The sequence below is a fragment of the Lontra canadensis genome, unplaced genomic scaffold (genome assembly GCF_010015895.1).
Source record: "Lontra canadensis isolate GAN:19392208 unplaced genomic scaffold, GSC_riverotter_1.0 scaffold4, whole genome shotgun sequence".
NCBI classification, from domain to species: Eukaryota; Metazoa; Chordata; class Mammalia; order Carnivora; family Mustelidae; genus Lontra; species Lontra canadensis.
In genome coordinates, this window is record NW_022630998.1 from 5,102,503 (window position 1) to 5,126,837 (window position 24,335).

The 24,335-nt window shown below is 43.0% G+C and overlaps 1 protein-coding gene across 1 annotated transcript in view; it reads left to right on the plus strand.

Moving 5' to 3' along the window:
- Positions 1-2,453: 2,453 nt before the first annotated feature.
- Positions 2,454-24,335, plus strand: part of EPB41L4A (erythrocyte membrane protein band 4.1 like 4A) — a 249,527-nt gene continuing 227,645 nt past the window's right edge. Inside the window, exons 1-2 of the mRNA XM_032844929.1 lie at positions 2,454-2,980; positions 3,376-3,799. Coding sequence (XP_032700820.1) covers positions 3,701-3,799 — 99 coding nt within the window. The 5' untranslated portion in view covers positions 2,454-2,980; positions 3,376-3,700. The remainder of the gene's footprint in view (positions 2,981-3,375; positions 3,800-24,335) is intronic.

Genomic DNA, 24,335 nt, shown 5'->3' on the forward strand with positions numbered 1-24,335 from the left:
TTTTTTTTTAATCTCAAAATAAATACAAGCACATTTCCATACAAAGACATGGATCCTTGCCATGGTCTGCACTTTGTCCCTCCAAATCCTTATGGTGAAGCTCTGACCCCCAGTGTGACTGTATTTGGAGATAGAGCCTATCAGGAGGTAAGAAGGGTAGAAGAGATCATATGGGTGGGGCCTTGGTACCATAGGGTTAGTGCCCTTATAAGAGACTGTGTAGGGCTTGTGCTGATTCCTACGCCTTCCAACAAGAAGGAGGTTATGCAAGCACGTGGGGGGATGGCAGGCATCTGTACGCCAGGAAGAAAGGTTTTACCAGAAACCAACCATGCTGGCATGCAGATCTTGGACTGCCAGCTTTCAGAACTATGAGAAAAGTGACTGTTGTGTAAGCCACCCAGTCTGTGGCATTTTGTTATGGTGATCTGAGCTGACTGGCATGATCCTCATAGCGGGATTTGTAATATCTAGATTATTGGTAACAGTACAAAACTGGAAACCACACAAATGAATGGATAAGTGAGTTGTGGTACACACACATTAAGGAATACTAATGAGCAATACAAGTGAATGGACTGTTGGTATATACAACAACACAGACACATCTAAGTTACGCTGAGTGAAACAGACCAGACAAGAAAAAAAAAAAAGAGTCTTCACTATTATGCCATTTCTATTAAAATCTAGGAAATGCAGATAATCTATAGAGACAGAAAGCAGAGCTGTAGTTGCCTGGGAGTGAGGTGTGGTGAGGAAAAAGAAGGAAAGATTACAAAGGTACAGGAGGGAATTTTAGGGGGTGATGAATACATTTACTAGCTTGATTGTAGTTATGGTTTCATGCACACCTACGTCAAACTTATCAAACTATATACAGTTTACCGTATGCCAATTAAAGTTCAAAAAGTCTGTTAAAAAAAAAAAACTAACAACCTGTGGAATCTTCCTATTATCTCCAGGAAGCTCCAATTCTGTGTTAAAAAGACTTTTTTTTTTTCTTCTTTTCTCCAATCTCTGACAAAGAAATGGAAAAGAAAGTGCTTCACTCAGAAAGGGCTCTCATATGTATGGGAATTCATGGCTTTGTACTCTCCTTTGTGAGGGGCCTGGAACAGAACCTTGCCTTCACCCCAGACCCCCAGCCTTTTCATTACCATTGGAGGTAAAACAAAAACAAAACAAAGTCAAAGGACATAAAACAAGTGTCAGTGAAACTCAAAACTGGGAAACAAATGGTTATACTTAGATTTTACCTTTTGTTTTTGCAAGCACAGGTGACCCTATTGGATATTGTGGTAAAGAATGAAAACCTGGGGGCACCTGGGTGGCTCAGTGCGTTAAAGCCTCTGTCTTCAGCTCAGGTCATGATCCCAGGGTCCTGGGATCCAGCCCCGCATCGGGCTCTCTGCTCAGGGGGGAGCCTGCTTCCCCTTCTCTCTCTCTCTGCCTGCCTCTCTGCCTACTTGTGATCTCTGTCAAATAAATAAATAAAATCTTTGAAAAAAAAGAATGAAAACCTGTTATGAAGCCTTTCAATCACATTTGATAATTTATGTCGGGAACATTCAGTTACAGAAAAGCCTCCAGAAGTAAAGAAGTTAAAATCCAGAATAATGTGCCAGCTCATGTCAGGCAAAACACTGACAACACAACCCAAAGTTGGACTTGATTAGGAATTCAAAAACCGGTTTCAATTTCACAGCAACCTTACAAGATACAATGGCGTTGGGTTCTTCGCTTTAGGTAAAGTTCATACTAAACATGAGGGTTTATGTCTATTGCAATTTGGGGATTGTGCTAATTCATGTTTAGATGGGCCGGAGATAACAGGAATTATCTTAGACACAAGGCAGTGTCTTAGAAGGTCCTTTGTGGCAAATGACTATGGAAGGAAACTCCCTCCGAAGTTGCAAATTGTTCATTTCCATCTACTGTGCTGCGGTTGCCAGTATTTTTTCCTTGAAATATTTGAGATTTTAAAGAAATTTTGTGAGTTTTGACTACCTACCTTATAAGTGGTAGAAGAGGGAACTAAAAACTATAAGACGCCAAAGTTCTTGCCCTTTCTAATACACAATATGAAGTGGAGAAGTTTTCTGGGAGGCTTACCGTCAACCCTGCCCCACGTTCTCCCTCCTCGTCGGTTCTGACTTCTACTTGCATTGACTGGCTGCTGGTTCCCAGCTGGAGAACACAGACTGCACCTGCTCCGAAGGCCAGCGGGGCTCTGGCCTCATCCGGCGCTCAGCCTCTGCTGCTCGTGCACGGACAGGAGGACCCACCAGGGGTCACTGCAGCCTCAGAGCTATTGTGCCCGCCAGTCCTGGACACGGCCCGTCGCGCGGAGGGCGTGGGACTGGGAGCGCCGAACGCCAGGGTCCGAGCAGAACTGCGCCGGGTCTTCCTGGAGCCACCCTCCGGTCTCTCTGGGAAACCCACAGGGCCAGCGCTCCCGACAGCGGCGCGGCCAGGGTGCGGCGCGCGGGTTCCCGTGCGGACCTGCCCGCACCTCGCGGTTCGACCACCTTCGCTCCGCCTTCCGCCCTTAGCCGGGACCCCGCCCGGAAGGGGCGCCCCTTCCCGGCCTCTGGGCCCCCGCTCCGCTCAGGGCTCTCTGCTGACGCCGGGGCCCAGCCCAGCAGCACCTGGGCTGCTCCCGCCCGGGGCGCCACCCCTCGCGCCGCCTGGAGAACTTTCCCGGGAGCCGCCGCGGCCTGCGCGCCCAGGGCACACCCCCATCCGCCAGCTGGCGCGTTCCCAGCTTGGGCTCCCGCTTCTCCGCCCGCCGGCGCGCCCGCAAGCCCTCCGACTCCCCACTTCTCAGAATCTCCCGGAGGAGCAGCACTCCGCCGCCACCGCAAGGCGTTCTCGGAGAGCGAGCTTGAACTTGGCTACACACAGTCCCTCATGATGAGTTCCAGGGTTCCCAGACGGGAGCCGTGCCCCGCCGAGAGCTGACTTGCGCTCGCCAGTCTCGGTAAGGAGCCCGCGGCCCTTTCCGACACTCTTCGGGCGGCTGGGTGCCCGCGGGATGGGGTGGCGGAGGTAGCTGACTGAGTGACGGCCCTCGCCACTGGCCCTGCACTGGGACTGGGGCGTCGTGGGTACCCCTGACACAAAGGAACGGCCGAGGATTCCCAACCAGCGGACGGGACTGGTGGCTGCGGGGTGGGGTCGGGGCTGGAAGTGCAAGCCCTCCAGGGACTCCGCAGGGAAGGGAGGCCGAGTGTCGCGGCTGTGCTCCAGGCGGGCTGAGGCGAAGGGGACTGCACAGCTCCCAGGGTTTTTCTCCTCTGGGGAGGGCCTTGAGCTCGCGTCCCTCCCTTTTCCTGTTTCTTGCCCCCATTGCCAGGCGACTTTTGTCGTCCCCAGGACTGCGGGAGGGGCCGCGGCGCCCCCGCCTTCGGAGGAGCCTGAGCCGCAGGATGCGCGGGGACGCGCCGCCGCCCTCCGCGCTCAGTTCCGCCGGCGCTTCTCCGGCGGCTCCCGGGCGCTGACTCCACCGGCTTCTCCGCCCTTCTTACCTCCAGCCGGCGCCGGGCGCCTCGTCCGCGTGGCCCGGGACTCCGCCGGGAACCGGCCCTTTCGCCCCGGCCGCCGCGCGGACAATAAATTAATGCCTCGCGCCTGAGGGGAGGGGGCGGCTCGGTGCCTGGGTCGCAGCTTTCTCTCCTGACTGGAGACAGCCACAGCCGACATGGGCTGCTTCTGCGCTGTTCCGGAAGAATTTTACTGCGAAGTTTTGCTTCTGAATGAATCCAAGTTAACCCTCACCACCCAGCAGCAGGGCATCAAGGTAGGCGCGGGCCGGGGGCGTGTCCCGGGGGGTGGGGGGTCGGCAGCCGGGCAGGCTCGGGGGTCCGCGGCTTTGTCTGAGGGCTGTCAGGGTCTCGGCGGGTGCCTGCTCTCCGCGCGCTGGTTAGGAGCCGCAGCTGCCCTGCGCTCAGGTACAGGGTGGACGGGTCCGGGGGGATTGACTTGGAGTCCCTTCATAAAGGGAAGTAAGTTTCATGTCTCAGGGGGGAGTCCGCCATCCACTCTTCAGTTGCAACCCACAGTCCTGCAACGGAGACCAAAACTCTTCCCAGCACCGGTTTCCTCCCAGAGCATCTAAGGCCCCCGCAGCTCCAAAGAGGCGCAGAACCGAATGTACCGGCTGCCTACAGTGTTGAAGGCACGATTTCCCTTGGCTTTGTCGAGGGGTTTTTTTCTCTTAGGGTCATGGGGCAGTGAACATATAGTTCACTCGCTGGAACACGTTTACCGGGTTGACTGTGCTGGGTGTGTAGTTGGGTAATGCTACGTTTGGACGGAAAATAATTTCCAGTCTACAAGCGAACTGGTTTTATCCCCACGTTTAAGTAAACATCTCTCAAAGCGCCTCGGTACATAACTTTGCGCCCGTTTGTAGTCCATTAAAATGCAATTACTGCTATTAACCTGGAGAACCCAGGCTGTGGGAGATTGCAGAGATCCACTTCCTTAATTTTGATGAGTTCTTATGTTTATGGTTGACAACCTGCCGGACGCGCCTGCGCGCTTGTTTTGCTCTTGCTACAACGTTAACTACCCAAAGGTGATCCGAATTCGGAGCGTTTTGTTTTGTTTCTTTTTCTGCATATTTAAATGGCCGGAGCAATTTAAATAACCTTCGCAGCTGAGTCCAGTGAAGGGCTACCGCTCCTCCTCCGCATTATTGCCCCCCACCCTCCATCCCCGTACAGCTGCCGGTGCCGTCTTCTAGTCTTGTATGTCAGAAGTTAATCCCAATGGCGCAGGCCCTCGGCATTTCCTTGTGTGAATCAGTTTTTACACAGCTTTATGTACACTAAAGTAACTGTAACTGGCCAAAAGCTTTAGCTTTGAGGTCACCATTTCTGGTGCACAGAATTCTAATTTCACAGGTGTCATTCTTAAGCAGGAGATGGGGGCTAAAGTGATCAATTAAAGCCACAAGATAAAGTTAACCTTTTCTTCCCTGGAAATTGTTTTGAACATTGTCTCCCAGGAATTATAAAAAGCAAACGTCAATCAGATTCTCATTTGGTGTTTCCCCTCAAGGCCGATAAAGGACTCCTGGAAAAGGGTGTTTCATATTTTCATACTTTATATTTCCAGCTTTTCTTTATGTTCCACTCCCTCCCTCCCCCCATGAAACCGGGGTGGGGGGGGTACTTTCCAAGAGGATGTAGCATTCTTTGGTGTACTGTGCAAATAGGCAAAAATCACGAAACATAAATTTTTGATAATACAGAGATTCTCTTTGGCTTGGGGAAAGAAACAATTAGAAAAAGATAATGGATGATCTGATACTAAAACAACAAATCTTTCTAAAGTGCACAGTCTAAAGTCATCTGGAGTGTGAGCTTCCTATTTAATCATGAAAGCCATACCCCTGTCAGCTGTGGAGCACATACATTATTCTGTCAGGGGAGCAGCCAAGACTTGGGATCAAATGGAATAATTTTGTCAAAGGAACATGAATAAGAAAATCCTGATCCATAATTACTTTTTAGAACCTGATGGAGCTTATCTTGTTTTACAAATGAATGTTGGAAATTGGTGAGTGATTCAAAGGCAATAGCAACTTTATAATGCTGTTATTTGGAGTATATGCCATTTAACTAAACAATAATTTAAGCAGGCTTTTGTTGGAAGTAATCATTTTGCAACAGGCTTGGCCTCTTTCAGTGTCACAAAAGCATGCCACAATTATTTTGATGGCCATATGTGTAACACAGATGTTGTCTGCTGAAGTTAACCACATTATCTGTAACTACCAGGCTACCATTAAATGCATGTGTTAAGCACCTATCTACTTGTGGTATGTACTAAATTAAAGACATGTGTGTATTTATAACTGGAATAATGCATGAATAGCGTCTCACATGCAGATGCTATTCAAACATTGAATAGATATGTGTATATTATTATTCTGTACATATTTGGCATTTTAACTCCTACTTTAGTTTGTAAATGAAATAGTCAACTAAAATGTAAATGAAATAGTCAATAGCTACTATTATGGTGTTTTCCCCAGGATAGTACACTTGGTAACTTTTATTTTCATAATTAATGAAAATAAAATAAAAGTTAAGCATATGACATCAATTGGGCCATTTTACTTCTGAAATTAAAATAGAAAAATCTCTCTTATTTTTCAAAAGTATTTCCTAACATTTTGAGATGACCCTTTCCACATTCTATCTCAAATGAAATGAAGATAGTTAATTTTGCATTAAAATTATTCACTTATTTTGTCCCTTTGTGGAAGCATGGATTTTACTGATGGGATTTTAGTGATTCCTAAGTATTTACTTAAGAATTTGCTTGTATTACTGTTATAATAATGCATTGTGAGCTGAAAAAATTAATTGTAGTGAATTTAAGTAGAAGAAATGTGAAAGTTGGTAAAACATTTTTTCTGTGTGCCATTTTGAAAAACACTTTTTAGATTTGTTTAAGCACCAAATTACAAATTGAAGTTAGTCATGAAGTGATTTTCTGCAACTTACCTAAAAGTCTTTCATCAACTAGAAAAAAAATTGATGTGTTTGCTCCCATGGAAAGCATTTCAGCCTGGAGACAATAGTTAGACATCATCTATGTCAAGATGAATAGCATTTAAATGGAAAATAATTTTCTGTTTAAAAAATAAAGCACACTGTATTTGTATTCATACTAATGTTATATAGAAATTTGCTTCTTAACTTGCCTTAGAGGTAACCTCACCTTGACAAGCGGGAAGTCTTTTCGCATGCAGTTTATAATTTGAGCCTTATCCAAGACTTAAGAACCCAAGTTTATATAAACCAAAAGCTATTGGTTGTGTGTTGACCCCCACAATAGTTTTTAGTTGTTTGTTCTATGCTGCTATCTCTATTGTTTGTTTAAGTAAGAATTTCTGCTGTGGTTGGTCTTCTGGTTTTTTGAGTAATGTTTGTTCAGGGAAACTTTTGTTATGTCCTTTGTAGTTCTTTGTGCTGGGGGAGGTAAAAATCTTACTTTTTGTTCTCTGAGAAAACAAAATTTGATTGTGGCTCAAACTACTTGAATACATTGTCAAACAATTAGCAAAAGATTTTCCAGGGGAAAAAAAATTGCAAGGTTTGATTATAAATTTAGTCCTCAGAATTCCTGCTGCAAATGTGAACTAGATTAATAATTTCATTTCAGTGAGGTTTTTGTGCTCCGAGCACTGATGTAATAAACACTGAGGTGCTCATTTTTCCCTTGTTGTATTTGCCTCAATTAATGAAACCAATATGACAGCAAGATGGAAATTCCATTAACTTTTTTAAAAGGCGTTATTTGACATACACAGTTCACACAGTTGAAGTGTGCAATTTACTCATTACCTTCTAAGTGAAGTTTCTTCCTAATCATCCTGAGGTTTCTGAGGAAATATTGTCAGTTTTGATGTTTTGATCAGAAACTTCCTAATAACCTAGAAAAGCAGTTACAAGGTGGGGATTTAAATTATTTGCATCTCACTTACCAAGGATTGTCATTTCCAGTCTATTTGGACCAGTGAAGAAAACATCTAAGAAGATTGGAACACAGTGAAAAGCAGCAGTGCTTCATAAATTGTATTAAATATATATGTGGATACCTATGTCTTCTAATATCAACCTCATAAGGTATAGAGTCAGGGACTTGATAAACATAGGTTGAAGTAAGTAATCATACACCAACATTTCTGTCAATGTGAGGCTGGGTGTGGGTCTTGATTGTTTGGTAAATTAGACGTGACTGGGATAGAAGCCTCTCTCATCAACACTGCCGCTTGTTTCAGAAATTCAAATAGGATATCTTGTATGATTGTGGCTGTTGAAGATGGACTACTACTAAATGCTCTTTCAGATATCTTTTTGTTTTTAAAATGATTCAAAGTATTTTTTCAGCTTTATAAAGGTATAATTAACAAATGGAATTAGATTGAATTGTACGGCATGATTTGATAGAACATAAGTTGCAGAAGGATTCCCACTATTCCACCATTCAGGTAATGAACACATCCATTATCTCACATAATTACTTTCTGTTGTTGTTGAGAATATGTGAGTTCTACTCTCTTAGCAAATTTCAGTTCTACAATATAGCCTTATCAAGATCCTCAAACTGTAAAGTCCCCTCAACCCCTCAATTTTGTAACTTTTTTTTCCTTGAAAAAAAAAAAAAGGTTAAAAATACCATTTATCATCCATGGTTTGAAAGTGATTTAAAAGTAATTTAAGGGAGGAACATTGTTGGCCCCGTAATGGCTGTCCTTCACCAAGTGCTTATAATTTCATTGGTTTTTGGTGGACTGTACTTTTTTTTTAAGATTTTTATTCATTTGACAGAGATCACAAGTAGGCAGAGAGGCAGGCAGAGAGAGAGGGGAAGCAGGCTCCCTGCTGAGAAGAGAGCCCAATGTGGGTCTCAGTCTCAGGACCCTGGGATCATGACCTGAGCCAAAGGCAGAGGCTTAACCCACTGAGCCATCCAGGTGCCCCTGGACTATACTTTTTTTTAGCCCTGTTAATATCATTGTTCTTGAATTCTGTAATGTTAAGCTTCAACTGACTTTGAACTAAACTTCAACTAGTGCAGAGCGTTGAGGAAGCACTGGCTGGCTCAGTCAGAGGAGCATATGACTCTTGATCTTGGTGTCATGAGTTCAAGTTCCATGTTGGAAATAGAGCTTACTGGAAAAAAAAATTATGCAGAGCTTTTTTTTTTTTTTTTTTTTTTTCTTTTGACCATGGATATTGTCTTAGTCCATTTGGGCTGCTACAATCCGTATCACAGACTGGGTGGCTTATAAACAAGAGAAATTTATTTCCCATAGTTCTAGAAGCTGGAAATCTGAGATCAGAGTGCCAGCATAGTCAGGTAAGGGCCCTTTCTGGGTGAAAAAGTTGTATCCTCCCATCGCAGAAGGGGCTATAGAGCTTTTTTGGCCTTCTTTTATAAGACCAGTAATCTCAAAGGCCCCAACTCCTATACTACCTTGGGGCTAAGTTCCAACATATGAATTTTAAGGGCACAATATTCTGACCATTGCAGGTGGTGATAAAGTTAAATATAAACTGTAGAGATGAAAGTCTAGACTCTTCTTTCAATTAGCCACATGGATAGTGGTTATTTTTATTAAGATGCTTAGAAAGAAAATGCAAAACTCGTTGATGGTTTGTGTCCAGTTGTATCTCAGTGTTGGGCTGGGCAGTTCTTCGTTGGGAGGTTGTCCCATCTACTGGGGGATGACCATATTCCTAGCATCTACCCAGGAGTTGCCAATAGCACCTTCTGCCCAGTCATGACAACTGTTTTGCCACCTGTCTCCGGATGGGCAATAGGCACAAATTCCAAACTTCGTTGTTCATGTTAGCAGCCTGCTTGCTCTAGACCTATAGCAGTTCTGAGGCCCTACCCAGATGACTTGCTCCGTGGGCACACTGAAATGCTCGGTTTCCCAAACGTACCAGACTCTTGTGTGTTCATGCATTGATTCTCGCCAAGTGGTGTACCCTGTTACCTTTCCCAAAGTACACACTCATCTGAACTCATCCTCTAAGACTTGAATCAAGTGTGCTATTTGCCAGGAAGCCTTCAACCCAGGCTGACCAGGCAGAGTGAAGTGCTAGCCAGGACTTCCCGCACACCCTGTTCTGGCACTTCCTTGTTGCATTGCAAGCATCATTTCTGGACATGTCTGTCTCTTCCAGGAGTCTGCGAGCTCCTACCTGTAGTCCCCCAGCAGCTAGTGTGGTACGCCTCACACAGAAGATGCTTATTAACTATCATTTGAATAGAGGAACAGAAGGCGTGTTACAGCTGAACAGGCCACATTGAAAATCTTATGGATAATGAGGTCCTTTGCCATTTTATTTCTACTAGAAAAGATCCTAGAATAAAGTAAACCTTGCTGTGAAAAGTCTGTTGCCAAGATACTCTAATTCTTATATTGATAATGGGTAGAAAATGAGACGGCGCTGTGGGCAGAGTGCACACAGCGCGCCCAAGAGCTGATGAGCTCCTATTCCAGAACACACGGAGCACACCCTTTTTGTATCCTAGAGGTCAGGATTAAGTCTTTTCTGTCTCTCTTTATTTTTAAAAAGTATAACTTTCCCCTTACAACTTGAGAGTCTTTTGCAAGAAGGACATGTTTCTAGAATGGATAATAGATCCTCACCCAGGAGTTTCTTTTTCTCCCCGGTCTCCTATAAACCATCAGAGAGGATGGCCAGTTGATTTCACACGGTGGGTTTACACCACCAGGGACCATCTGTGTACTTTTTAATCTTGCTGTACCCCTTCCCCCCATTTTACTCTTGAAGCTGCATCAACCTCATCTGACATTGCTCTAAGGCTTAATGGCAGAGACAGTGTCAGTAAATTAAATATTTTTTTTATGACACATGATAAGTTTTTCATTCCTATGCACGGGATATTTTTCCACAGGCCAGTTACAGACGCAACAAGTCAGAGACTAGATTTACCATGCCCCTCCAGCTTCCCTGAGATTGGCTGCTTTTGGCTGAGCTTTGTCTCCAATGTTTTAGCTGCAAGTTTAGCTCATACGTAATGCTCCTCATCAAGCCTGCTTTGGGATGTGAAGAGTGACCACCATTTTCTTCTGCCTCAAAAGATTTGTTTCTAAGTTTCTTATATGAAAATTAACCAAGCATCCGTCATTACTCGTTTAGGTATAGCCTAGGTGTGCTAAGGTCGGGAACCAGCCAATTTTGGTTTATGACTCAAAGCGCCTTAGACTTTGGTGAGTCTGAGATACCATTCTAAAAAATGTGAATTGCATTCCTGTGTCCTCTGAGCCATGTATGTAGTTCCTGTTTTTTTAAGTGGAACGGTCACTGTTCCTTAGTGCTGCTTATTTGCACATTACTCTAACTAAACCCTTTGCTAGGAGATTCCCCAAAGGCTGAGATGACTCCCACAGAGGTTTTCCAAATAATCACTGAAGACGTGAAAGGGCCTGATAGTGGTTTCCAAATGTGTGAGAACTTTGTTTTCAAGGATATTGACATACCAGGAGGAGGTTAGGATAAGAGAGCTTCGGGCAGGCAAGGAAAAGCAAGAAGTGCTGAGTGCTGGCCCCCATGGACCATAACCAAAAGAGCAGGTGGTGGGGGAGGAATTAGCTGACCGAGACCAACCAGAGAACAAAATGTAGCAACAGATGGCTTAGAAATGACCCATCTGAGCACATGAGAAAGCATAATTAATAATGCCGGGGGTTCCCAACTTTGTGGGGATTGGTGTCCCAGAAGTTGGGTAGAAAGTACCTTGCTCAGAATGCTGCTTTTCCATACAGTGACGCAAGTGACGGTCAGGATCCGGAGCTAGCCCACAAAGACCCTTGGAATTTTTAAACCATTCAGGTCTCACCTTGGTCTTCATTCTGAGCCGAGTCTGAGAGGCAATCTTAGAGCCTTTGTCACCTTAATTGTCACTCAACAAATTGTTTTTTCTCCACCATTCTCACTGTTCCCAACTTAGTCCTGGCCCTCATGTGTCACACCTGAACCAGCATCCTAACCTGGGTGCTGTGTGGTCACCTTCAGCCTCTCCCTTCTCCGCACTCCTGCCCCGTGTTCAAACTCTGGTCTCCCCTGTGACTCACCAAGTGACTCTTTCCTGGAACTAGGCTCCGTTTCCTCATCTGTAAGCTGGGGGGCGGGGGCATGATGGCTGCTGCAGGATGACTGTAAGAATTTGAGAACAAATTTTAAGCACATAGGATCAAAAATTGCCCCATAAATGATAGTTATGTATGATTTATTATTTCCTACTAAATTTCGTTCTGAATTCTGGTTTGCGATATCTTCCCTTCCACTCCTGCTCAAAGTGATGCTGGCTGTCTCAGAGGTGTGGGTGGCCAGTCACTCACCCTCTTAGAGTCTGCTTCCTCATCTGTAAAATTAGGGTGAGGCTCTCCATCTTATTCTGAGGTACTGAATGTGAAACCCTTAGCTCCATGCCTATTTTTTTATTGAATTGTCTCAGCACCATTATAAAAAATCAGTTGACACCTGGGGCACTTGAGTGGCTCAGTCGATTAGGCACCTGCCTTCAGCTCAAGTCGTGATCCCAAGGTCCTGGGATTGAGCCCAGGGTCAGGGTCCTTGATCAAGACGTAGTCTGCTTCTCTCTTCCATCTGCCCTTCCCTCCCACTTATACACACTCTCTCTCTCAAATAAAATCTTAAAAAAAAAATTGACAATAAATGTGAAGATTAACTTCTCCATTGTCAGTTCTATTCCACTGATATACATGCCTATTTTTATGTGTCCTATTTATTTTTACTATTTCCTTGGCAAGATGGTAGGTGTTTGTCATTTAGCAAAGAAACACTCCTAGTTAAAACAAATTTGATAGGTCATATTATGGAAAAAAATCGTATAAACGTCGTGGGGGCAGTAAAACGTTGTTTGTTTTATCCACTGTCAACTCTTCAAGAACCTAGAAGAGTGTCAGGCACCTGGTGGTGCTCAGTATTTGTCATACCCGAAGGACTGACAGAAGGATTGTGTTAGTGAAGTTGTTGCTGCTGCTATTGTAACTTGAAACTTGGTTGAATATTTAGATTTCCAAAAAACTGTTCTGTGCAGCCTTTGACTGTTGCTGCTTACATTGTGTATAAAGGATTTGCCTTTGATTCTTGTTTACTCTTTCTGTAAACACTAGGTAGAAGGCCAGGAAAAGGGCATTTGCATGTTTCATGAATAATTTTGTTAGTTTTGATAGGTGAAGGTGTAGCATGTTAGATAAGTTAATATTTAAATAGGTGTGTGGTTTTTATCTATTCCCTTGAAACATACTGAGAAATTGCTAGAGATTTGTCCCAAGAAGTGCGCTGCACAATGGAAAATAACACAGATGGCTAGAGGACCACTTGTGAACACCATCCCCCTCCCCTGGGGCCTTCCTTTTCACCTGGGACTCCTAGGATTCCTAGCAGAATTAAGGTTCAAGCCTAGGAAGCAGCTATGGCTGTATGGAATTGGACTAACAGCCCCTGACTGAGGACAGTTGTAACAAATCTTAGTGGTACTGAAACTGATGTCATGTAAACTTTGCAGTTTTGTCTGGGTCACATGATTTGCAAGTTGGTAGTATTCAAACCTTTGAAAAATCCCAATAGATACGGAGGCTATGGGCAGTTCCCTCCGTGAAGAAAATCTCAAATGTCTAGAATCTGGATAATGCCATAGCAGGACAGAATCTTCCATACAAACTCGTTTCTACTTGTCATGGCTTTTTCCTGCCAGCCACTCATTCTTTTGCCATCTGATTCTCTATACCAAACCTGTGTGTGGTCACATGGCCTCACTTGACGCAGCCCCAAGATGCTGTCAGAATATGCCGCGGACACCAGGGGGAGGATGTCGAAGACATGATGTGAATTACAGCAGACTGGATTTCACTTATAATAGAGTTAGACCTGGCGTGGACTTTCAGAATTGTCTTATCCTGTCCTCTCATTCTGTAAGTGAGGGACTGCAGTGAAGGGCAGTGATTTCCTAGAGCCCAGCACAGAGTCCTCAGAATCCTGTTTCTCGGTTTCCCATCTGGTCCTTTTCTCAGTGCTCATCCACCCCTAATTTCTTGGCTGCACGCAAGAGAGGAAGGGCTGGGAGCCGATTATAAAGGAAGAGGTCAGAACTGATTGAAAATCGCTTAAGTTTACTGCCAATCCCACCTCCTCCCGGGTTCCAACCCCCTCTCTACCCTCCTCCCTCCTCCTCAAATCAAATCTTGATAGGGCTACGATTTGGCCTGATTTCCCTTAGAATGTGGATTTGTGGCACTCTTTTCAGAGAGATCATATGTGGGAGAAACCCTTTGTCTCAAGGAATCTTATTTCTTGAGATTTCTTGAGAGATTCCTTTGTCTCAAGGAATCTTATTTCTTTCCAGAGAGACACTTACCACATTGCATTTTAATTTTTTGGCTTTAAAAGAAACACTTATTTATCCAAAAGGTCTGGAGTTCTTCCTTGGTCTTTATTTTGTAAAGCTTCTATGCTGAGTTCTTACAGCTCTGTTCTGAATATCTCTTCAGGAAAGAAAATTAAAAACTGATTAGTGACCCTTTTCCCTGCCCGAGGGAGGGTACGAGGGAGGAGAGCAGAAAGGTAAAATTGCTCTTTCGTTGAAAGGTTTCAGATGGGCCAATCGTCAGGAGGCTAATAGATCTTTTCCCTTGATAATGATTATTTCATGTGTCTGCAGCTGTTTACAAGGGCACTTGGAGGATGTGCAAATTTTCCAGAATTCCTCAGAGAGCCAGCTTTTTTTTTTTTTTTTCCCTCTCCTTTCAGACACTGTTTTTACATCATGTTCTGGGGGGCAGTTATTTGAAGATAAATAGGTTTTTGAGTGTGAGAGTATATGGGGGTCTGGACCAGTACCATATATCTGTAGTTGTCGGTATGGCTTTGTGAACTCAATTCTACAAGAATGTATTCTGAGCTTGTTGTGTACCCCGTAGCGTCCAGGATTTCTGGTATTGAGTATAAAATAGAGGGAGGACTCTTGCCTGTAACAAGTTTAACTTTGAGCTGGAAAGCTGAACATTAACTTATAAAACAATAGACCGAAGACAAAACCATTTATAACCAAGTAATAAGTTATGTGGTGGGTATTCTAAGAGGTAAATAAATTATTCTAAGAAATGATGTTTCTAATATGCCAAGGTGGGGTTAATCAAAAACGGTGTTTTAGAAAAAGTGAACACAGCTCACAGTGCCTTATCAGAAACTCTTGGGGCCAGGTGTGTTTCAAGATTTGAAATTTTTTGGATTCCAGCAAGGTGATACAGAACATATACCATGCATTATGCGTCACCCCTGGGCAGGTCGGCGGCAGTACGTCATGAAACAAGCACCTTAACCTTGGAGCAGCTTGTTGTCTGGATCTTTACAACAAGTGTGTGTGTATGTAGGGGGTGTCCATTGAGACGGTAAGTCTTATGCCAGCGGATAGCAGGTTTTGTCCCTGTGTTGGTTACCTATTGCTGTGTGGTATGTTCCATCCAAAAGTTAGCAGCTTAACGAACAAACATGTGTATCAACTACAGATTCTGTAGATCTGGAATCCAGGAGCAGCTTAGCTGAATGATTCTAGTTCAGTGTCTCCAATGAGGGGAGACTCAAGCTGTGAGTGAAGCATCAGTCACCTGGGGTGGTGGAGCTGTTTCTAGGCTCACTTATGTGCAGGTGGCAACCCTCTGTTGGTTCTGAGTGTTCTTAATAGCCTGGTGGCTGGCTTCCCTCCAAGGCATGTGGTCGTAGAGAGAGAGAAAGCCCAGGGTAGAAGCCACAGTCTTTTTAACCTCTTCTTACTTCTGCGATATTCTGTTGGTCCCACCAGCCCACCTTGGTCTGAGAGGAGACTATATAAGAGTGTGAGTATTGTGAAGCAGAGGTCCCTGGGAGCCGTCTTGAAGGTGGACTGCCGCAGTCATCAACCGAGTTTTGGCATGCAACTTAAGATAAAGCTCAGAGTTGTCATATCTTTTTGGGTGTTGGATTGTGGAAGAGTGTGGACTTACATAGACTTTGGTCTCCTCAAAGTGATGACATGTGGGGATGGACTGTGTCTCCTGAAGCCAGTCCAGGGTGGCAAGGTAGTGTGAACACAGAGGAATGAATTTGGTGGAGGAAGAGGAAGAGGGTCCGAGAATACTCAGACTCAGTCTACCATGTGCCAGGCACTGCACTCGATGCTGGGGATAAAAGGGGAAATGAGACATAATTATAACCATGTGGATCTAGAAGTATGCTTTGAGAAATCCAGAGTTTTACTTTGAGAAATAATCAGTGCTTGATGAAAATACTTGTATTGAGTGTCTCCAATTAAAAAAAAGGCAGCCTGTGTTGTGGGAGAAAGGAGAGAATACAGACTCAGAAAATCTGGATTCCTGTTCTAGCTCTTTCATGTCCTGGTTTGGAAAAGTCAGTATTTTGGAGCCTTCCTTCTTCATTTGTCAAATTAAACTGATGCTATGTTATTCCATCAATATCACAGGCATTGTGAAGCTCTAAGGAGATAATGGCTGAAAAAAACTCTTACAAAATCCTGAAGTGCTATGAAGTATTAATAATTATTATCTTGTGACTCTAACATTTACTAAATGGTGACCTTTGCAAGTTATTTAACTCTGTACCTCAGTTTCATCATCAGTGAAATGAAGATAATAATACCACCCACTTCATAGCTGGCTATGGGGTTTGAATGAAATAATACATATAAGTGCTCAGAATAGTGACTAGCGCATAACATGAAAAATACCCAATAAATATTAGCTGTTATTGTTATGTAGCCATACAGTGCAAAACCTAATGGGAGATTAAAAAGGAGTGAAATGATGAGTTAGAATGTCTTTAGATAGTTCTAAACAATGAGCCAAATTACAGTTTCCCTGAAAAGGCTTTTTATTATTTGTATCTGCATTTACTGACTGGAAAAACTGATTTATGGGGTTGGACAGAGATCACTTTGAAAACAACTACCAGCTTCCACCCCACCTCCTCTCTCTTTTTGATGTTGACCTTGGTGTGCAGCTTTTCAGACTTTTGAAGGTCAGAGCTGAAAATAAATCCCTTTGCATTAATAGTAACGTAGTAGTCCATTTGCCTACCCAAGCATAAAGAGGTGAGTTCAATTTAGATAATCTTGATCACTTGATGAAGATGTGTTTTAGAAGTGAAGCTTTGGCTTGGAAATCTGGCAGGATTTACTCATTAAAATTCCTTGTAGGACTAAAATTATGCATCAAAAATGAAGACTTGCGATTTTTTGGTTAATTTCAGTGATGATGACATTGAGTTTATTATGATTTAGCCTTTGTAAGAATCTGAATTGCCTTATTTTGAGGATCATGAGAACTTCAATAGATGATTATTTTCTAGAATCTTTTGTCCCAGAAACCCTGAAGAACTTTTCCTTAGACTGCCTCTAAGCCATTACATGCACCCAGGAGAGAAGGCTGTGACAGTGTCATGGAAACATCGAAATTGACACAGGCATGACGGTGACTCCCAGAGCATGGCTGTTAAGGACAGGAGACCCTAGGCTTACAGCAGATCAATCCCCTTAGGTTGCAAATAGCCTGTGAATCATGGTGAAGAAACTTGGGAACCTTGTATGTTTATAGGTTAAAAATCTTTAGTTTTCCTCCTGCTCAAAAATGCTGAGCCACATGTGTGCACATACTTCTGCCAGAAGGAAAAAGATAAGTGACCTAACATTTTTTAGGAAATATTTTATTTATTTATTTATTTGATAGAGGGAGAGAGTGAGAGATAGAGCATGTGCAGGAGAGAGAGAGGAAAAAGCAGGCTCCCCGCTGAGCAAGGAGCCTGACGTGGGGCTCTATCCCAGGACCCCCAGATCATGGCCTGACCTGAAGGCGGATGATTAACCCATTGAGCTGCTCAGGTGCCCCGACCTAAGGTTCAAGTATGATTTTAATATTTGGGTCCCCTGTGTTTGAGCAGTGTTGATGCCCTGAAACCGTATTTTTCAAAGTATGAAAATCAGGGCTCCTGAAAACAATTGTGCATATTTAATAGGGTGTACCTCACTTTAGTCAAAAAAGGACTTTTCTGAAAACTTTCCTTGTAAATTCATTCATGTTTTAAAATGCTTCCCAAATGCAAATAAATAAATAAATAAAATAAAATGCTTCCCATCTGGAGTCATTGAAAAGTTGAAAACGACATAAAGATTTTCTTCCCCCTTAGGGAGAGGGTGGTGATTTTATGTGTTAAATTGTTTACAGTTTCTTGGGTCTTCCGTGGGCTTTTTTCCCTTGCTACTGTCCCTGCTGAGCTGACCAAAGCCTTTTCCCCAGCAAGGGGTGCTGTTGTTTTCAGCACAAAGTGGCAGGTCGGTGTACCTCAGGTTTTAGCGGTATATGTTTCCACCTTTGTCCTCAAATGGTTAGATAATTTTGTGCTTTCTGCCTGAGGCTGGGGTAGCAAAGTGACAACAAAATGTTTCATATCCCCTCATGCTTAATGAATTCTACTGCTTTGAGTGGAATCCATGGCTTATTAGAAAAGCCACGTTATTAGTTTTCTAAAGTATGTTCAACCAAAAATGATGAGCTCCGATGACTTAAGCTGACTGGCATATTTTGAGTCTTGTTGCATGTTTGTCAAAGAGCTTGGCTCTCATTTTTGGCTAATCTCTTCTCCATGGAAGATGCATTGACACTACTTGGGTCAGTTTTGCTGTATTCTTGCATTCAATTCTTAGTGCAGAAAAAGGAGTAAGAGCCAGTAAGAACCCAAATAGTTGGAAACATCTGTAATTTTTTATAGTGCTTACTAATAGATTTTACACTTCCCCTTAAATCGAAATTTTTGGGCTGAGGATGTAGCATACACAATCCACACGCACGTTCGCTAGTACATGATTCTGGTATTTCTGGCTGTGGCAGTGCATGCAGGGGTAACATTTAAAAAAACATTCTTTAAAATTAATGAGACTGAGAAATCATCTCCTCTTATGCAGGAACCGTTCATTCTTAACGGAGTAAAGGATGGGAAAGGATCCTACAGATCCTGGGTAGTGAGTATGTTAAATGCGTGTTCGATACAAGCATTTGAACATTAGAATAAATAGCTCAGTTACCTTCTAGCTCTGCAGGTCTGATGGGTTGTGTCTGGAGTGGCTGTGGTGACAGGTGCTGGTTTTCAAGCCTGGAGGTCGTGTCTGTGGATTATCTAGTCCTGAGCTACAATCAACTTTTCATTACTCAGGCTTCACGGATTACTGTTACTTTTTCAGTTCTCCTCCTAGAGTGGACAGGGCTCAGGAAAATCAGTTAAATTTCTTGTTTTCAACAATTTGGATGATTGATTTGGTAGGGGAAGGAGAATGAAGCAGTTTGTTTTTTCTCAGACTCATGAGCATTTACATTTTTTCATGACTCTTTTATTCCCTGGATTTCATTATTTTCTTCTTCAAGGCTGCTTCCTAGAGTAAGACCATATGCAGTTAAAGATTACCCATAAGAAAATGTGAGCCAATCAATTCCATGGAAGTTTTAATAGTACTTCCCATGTACCCAGATGTTTTATATCTCCTGTAATGTCTGACACCTAGTGGTGTCCAGTAAAGGCTAAGAACTTTCCCTTCCAGCCAGTTGTGGGGGATATAGAATGAACGTACATGAGATTGTAAGAGAACAGTTAAATCTAGACAAGGATGGAAAGTGTGATGTCGCCATAGGAAGCATGGTCTCGTGGAGAAGTGTGTCTCGAATTTGACTTACAAAGCTAAGTGTGCTTTAGATGCACAGAAAGTAGGGGTTCCCCAGTGGAACTCCTGAAATACTGAGGAGGCTGGCTGACCCTGGAGGTAAAGGGGAGAATCACATTACATTCAGTTGGTGTTACTTGTTAAGGGAAGAACCTGAAAACCGTGACGGGGAGTGAAGACCTGATGTGTGATTAAGTCAGAACAGAGGAGAGTCCTGGTGGGATTTTAGGAAGGTGGTGAGCTGGTGGGTCACTACCGCTGTAGGTGGGATTGCAGTGCGGAGAGCGTGGGGTTTGGGAAGGTAGTAGTGGTGAGGTGATGAGAGCTGGGCTGTGACCTTGGAGTGGAGTAGAAGAAAAACCAACTACGTAATTTTGGACACTCATTGAACAAATATATTTTGAGAAACTTCTAGGTATCTGGCACTGTGCTGGGCCTGGGATGGGGTGGTGAGGCGCACTGACACCACCCCTCCTAACCAGGAGCTTCCAGCTTAGTGGGGGAGCAGGAGTGTGAGTGCATAGATGTGGGGAGGAAATGGTGGTGGTGATAGGAGACTATGCTGCAGGGACTCTGATTGGGTTGAATGGTGGTGATGTGGGAGGGGAAGTTCGAGGCAGAGGGAACAGCTTGTGCAAAGGTCCTGGAGCAGGAATGGAAAGAATCCTGTATGGTTGGAGTGCCGTCAGGGGATAAGTGAAATTGCTGGTGGTATGTTATCACCACAAGTGAGGGAAGGTCTAGAGGGGAACGTTGGTGGAAACTGGTGGTTTAGAAGGTTTGATTTGAGTGGGGGCATGGGAGTACCTGGTGGGGGAGGTGGGAAGATGATGGATTTAGAATTTGTTACTTCTCCAGTTGTCTGTAGGTGGGATCTGCCTACCAAGGGTCATTCCCTAGAATGGCTTATTTGCCTAATTATGACTCTGCCTTTAGCTGGTGCCTTGTTGAATGTAACCTAGTTGAGATAAAGTCACGGCAGTTTTACTTAAGTGTGCTTATGAAAGGGTATCCATTTTCTAGAGAAACATGGCTTCAAAATAACATTGTTTAGTTTTGGTTGGCCACTTTAATGAAAGGTGTCAGGTTTATCTTAACAGAATTCTTAAAAGACAGAAATGATTGATCTTAAGTATTCTGAGTTCTCAGACTTAAGAGTCATGAAGTTGTCAGAAACGAAGTCTATTTGTTTCTCAAACATGCAGCCTGTTTCTGCTTTGGGGCCTCCGTACCTGCTGTTTCTTCTGCCTGGAATGCTCTTCTCCCAGACCTCCACATGGCTTACCCTCACCCCTTCTGGTCTCTGCTCAAATGTCTCCTTTCTGAGGTCTTCCCTGACCTTCTGAACTCACTTCCCCTGAGTCTTTTCTGCTCTGTTTTTCTTTATCATACCTACCACCTTCTACCGTACCATATGATTTACTTACTGGTTTTGGTTGTTACCTGTTTTCACTAGAATGTATGCTTTGTAAGGTCAGGGATTTTTTTTTTTTTTAAATATATCGAGAGGTCTCCTTAGCACCTACTACAATGTCTGTCACACAGGGGGCTTGCAGTAAATATTGAATAAACTTCTTTTTAATGTGGGCTAAGCTCGTTTTTCTGACTGGCTGTAATCAAGGTATACTGTTATACCTCGTCTGTTCCCTCCCTTCCTTCCTTCTTTCCTTCTTTCCTTTTCCTTCTTTCCTTCCTTCTTTTCCTTTTCTTCCTTCCTTCCTCTTTCTCTCTTTCTCCTTCCCTCCCTCCTTCCTTCCCTCCCTTCCTTCCTTCCCCTCTTTCTTTCTTTCTCTTTTTCTTTCTTCCTCTTTCTCTTTCTCTCTCTCTTTCTTTCCAGGATAGGTTCCTCTTAGCTTCTTTCTTCTAGAAAACATCCTGACAGTAGAAGATGGGGTAGGAAAGGTCTCTCTGAGGCACTGGATGAGCCCCCCAGCAGCACCTTGAAGTCCATACTTTAAAGCCCATATACATTTCACTCAAAACATAATAACTTACATCAACAGTTGGATTTTATGAACACACACAGAGGTTAGTTGATCTGATTTCTGAGTCTGTGGCAAAGACAGGCATACTGGAAGGACTGTACATGAAAGAGAGCCCAACTTCTAAAAATGCATTTATTTGGGGACCATTAATTATAGAGGATGATAGACCTTCCCTTTTATTAATTCCTGAGGATAGAAATTGGGCAGCCTTAGGAAAAAGAAAGGAAAAGCCATTTGTTTATAAAATGATTCCTCTTTTGTCTTCCCATATTGGAAAAAAAAGAAGTTTGATTTTTTTCATACTAAGTAATTATCCCTATACAGTGAATGGGTTGGACTAAGTAATCTCTAGAACCAGCTTCCATTTTGAAAGCTGTATGATCCTGTTCTGTTCAGATATTCTGCTCTGGCCATTTTGTTTTTTACACCATTGTATGAATATGCCATGTGTATTCCTCAGCTTACTGGCCTAGCTTACTTTGTCTCCAGCCTGAGTGCTCTAGAAGAGGGATTTCTACATCCAAGTGCTTGGAGGTTTTGGAGGCTCTTGTTTTATAGAGCCAAATATATATTTTTTTCCTTAGATAGGCTGCTCTGTAGAATAATGGTTCATGCTTTGGTTATTGAGTTAGGAGAGCTTTGGTCAAATCCTGTTTCTGCCACTTACCAGCTATGATGAGAGTGTACTTAATTCCAGTACCTTCAGTTCTTTCCTGCCTTCCTTGTACAGTCATTATGAAGATTAACTGAGACACTGTGTGAGACAATAAAATGCGTGTTGTTTGAAGCCAGTAAGTTTTGGGGTAATATGTTACATAGCAGTGGGGCCTCATAGTTGTCCTCTCATGTCCCATAGATGTCTGATATTGTTTAAAACTGAAATAAAAACTCCATATGACTTTCTAAAACACCAAGTGTGTATTTGGAAGAAACTGCTTATTGAGGCAATATAGTAAAAATAAGAAAATACAGACAATATATAAAAGTGTGAAATGGTTTCCTAGCAGTGGCATTTTTTCATATTGTTTCAGCATTGAGAGAGGCAGAATTCATTTATCAGAGCTTAGTTACAAGATTTGGAGTCAGACCTAGTTTTGCATCTTGACTCCCTCTTCTCCTTACTGTGTAGAACTGGACTAAAAGCTTAGCCACTGACTTTCCTTCAGTTTCCTCTGTGAAGCAGTGGTGGTTTAACACCTACTGCCAATTCCAGCGTTGTTCTGAGGATCAAATGTGATCATATTTATGACATTAAATGCTTATTACACAATGTCAGTATTTTAAAGTTCGTTAGGTTTTTAAAAATTTTTATTTTTAAATTCAGTTTAATTAATGTGCACTGTATTATTAGTTTTAGAGGTGGAAATCAGTGATTCATCAGTTGCATTACAATACCCGGTGCTCATTACTTCAAGTGCCCTCCTTAATGCCCATCACCCAGTTACCCCATCCCCCCATCCACCTCCCCTCCAACAACCCTCAGTTAGTTCCCTATAGTTAAGAGTCTCTTATAGTTTGCCTCCCTCTCTGTTTTCATCTTATTTTATTTTTCTTCCCTTCCCTTAGATTCCTCTGTTTTGTTTCTTAAATTCCACATATGAGTGAAATCATATGGTAATTGTCTTTCTCTGACTGACTTATTTTGCTTATTATAATACCCCCTAGTTTCATCCATGTCATTGCAAATGACAAGATTTCATTCTTTTGATGGCTGAGTAATGTTTCATTGTGGGTATACGTATCTGTGTATGTGTGTGTACATACATTTATCTGTCAGTGGACATTTGGACTCTTTCCATATTTTAGCTATTGTGGACATTGCTGCTATAAACATTGGGGTGCATGTGGCCCTTCGAATCACTGTTTGTATCCTTTGGATAAATATGTAGCGGTGTGGTGTGGGGCGCCTGGGTGGCTCAGTGGGTTAAAGCCTCTGCCTTCGGCTCAGGTCATGATCCCAGTGTCCTGGGATCGAGCCCTACGTCGGGCTCTCTGCTCTGCGGGAAGCCTGCTTCCGCCTTTCTCTCTGCCTGCCTCTCAGCCTACTTGTGATCTCTGTCTGTCAAATAAATAAATAAAATCTTTTAAAAAAAAATATGTGTAGCAGTGCAATTGCAGGGTCATAGGGTAACTCTGTTTTTAACTTTTTGAGGAGCCGCCATACTGTTTTCCAGAGTGGCTGCACCAAGTTGCATTCCTACCAACAGTGTAAGGGGGTTCCCCTTTCTCTGCATCCTTGCCAGCATCTGCCGTTTCTTGAGTTTTTAATTTTAACCATTCTGGATGGTGAGAGGTCGTATCTCACTGTGGTTTTGATTTGTATTTCCCTGGTGCTGAGTGAGGTTGAGCATTTTTTCATGTGTGTGTTGGCCAATTGTATGTCTTCTTTGGAGAAATATCTGTCCATGTCTTCTGCCCATTTTTTGACTGGATTTCTTGTTTGTTTTTTTTTTTTTGGGTGTTGAGTTTGATAAATTCTGTATAGATTTTGGATACTAACCCTTTTTCTGATAAAGACATTTGCAAATAACTTCTCCCATTCCACAGGTTGCCTTTTAGTTTTGTTGACTGTTTTCTTTGCTGTGCAAAAGCTTTTTATCTTGATGAAGTCCCAATAGCTCATTTTAGCCTTTGTTTCCCTTGTCTCTGGAGGCGTGGCTAGCTAGAAGTTGCTGTGGCTGAGGTCAAAGTGGTTGCTGCCTATGTTCTCCTCGTGGGTTTTGATGGATTCCTGTCTCACATTTAGGTCTTTCATCCATTTGAGCCTGTTTTTGTGTGTGGTGTAAGGAAATGGTCCGGTTTCATTCTGCATGTGGCTGTCCAGTTTTCCCCAACACCATTTGTTGAAGAGGCTGTCTTTTTACCATTGGATATCTTAACTGCCTTGTTGAAGATTAGTTGACCATGGAGTTGAGGGTCCATTTCTGGGTTCTCTATTCTGTTCAGTTTGTTAGGTTTTTTAAAGGGCTTTAAAAATCCCAATACACATCTATTTTAATATAGGGGAATAATAACTTTGAACAAAATCAGTTTCTCATATTAGAAAATGTTAGAATTTTGATTTTT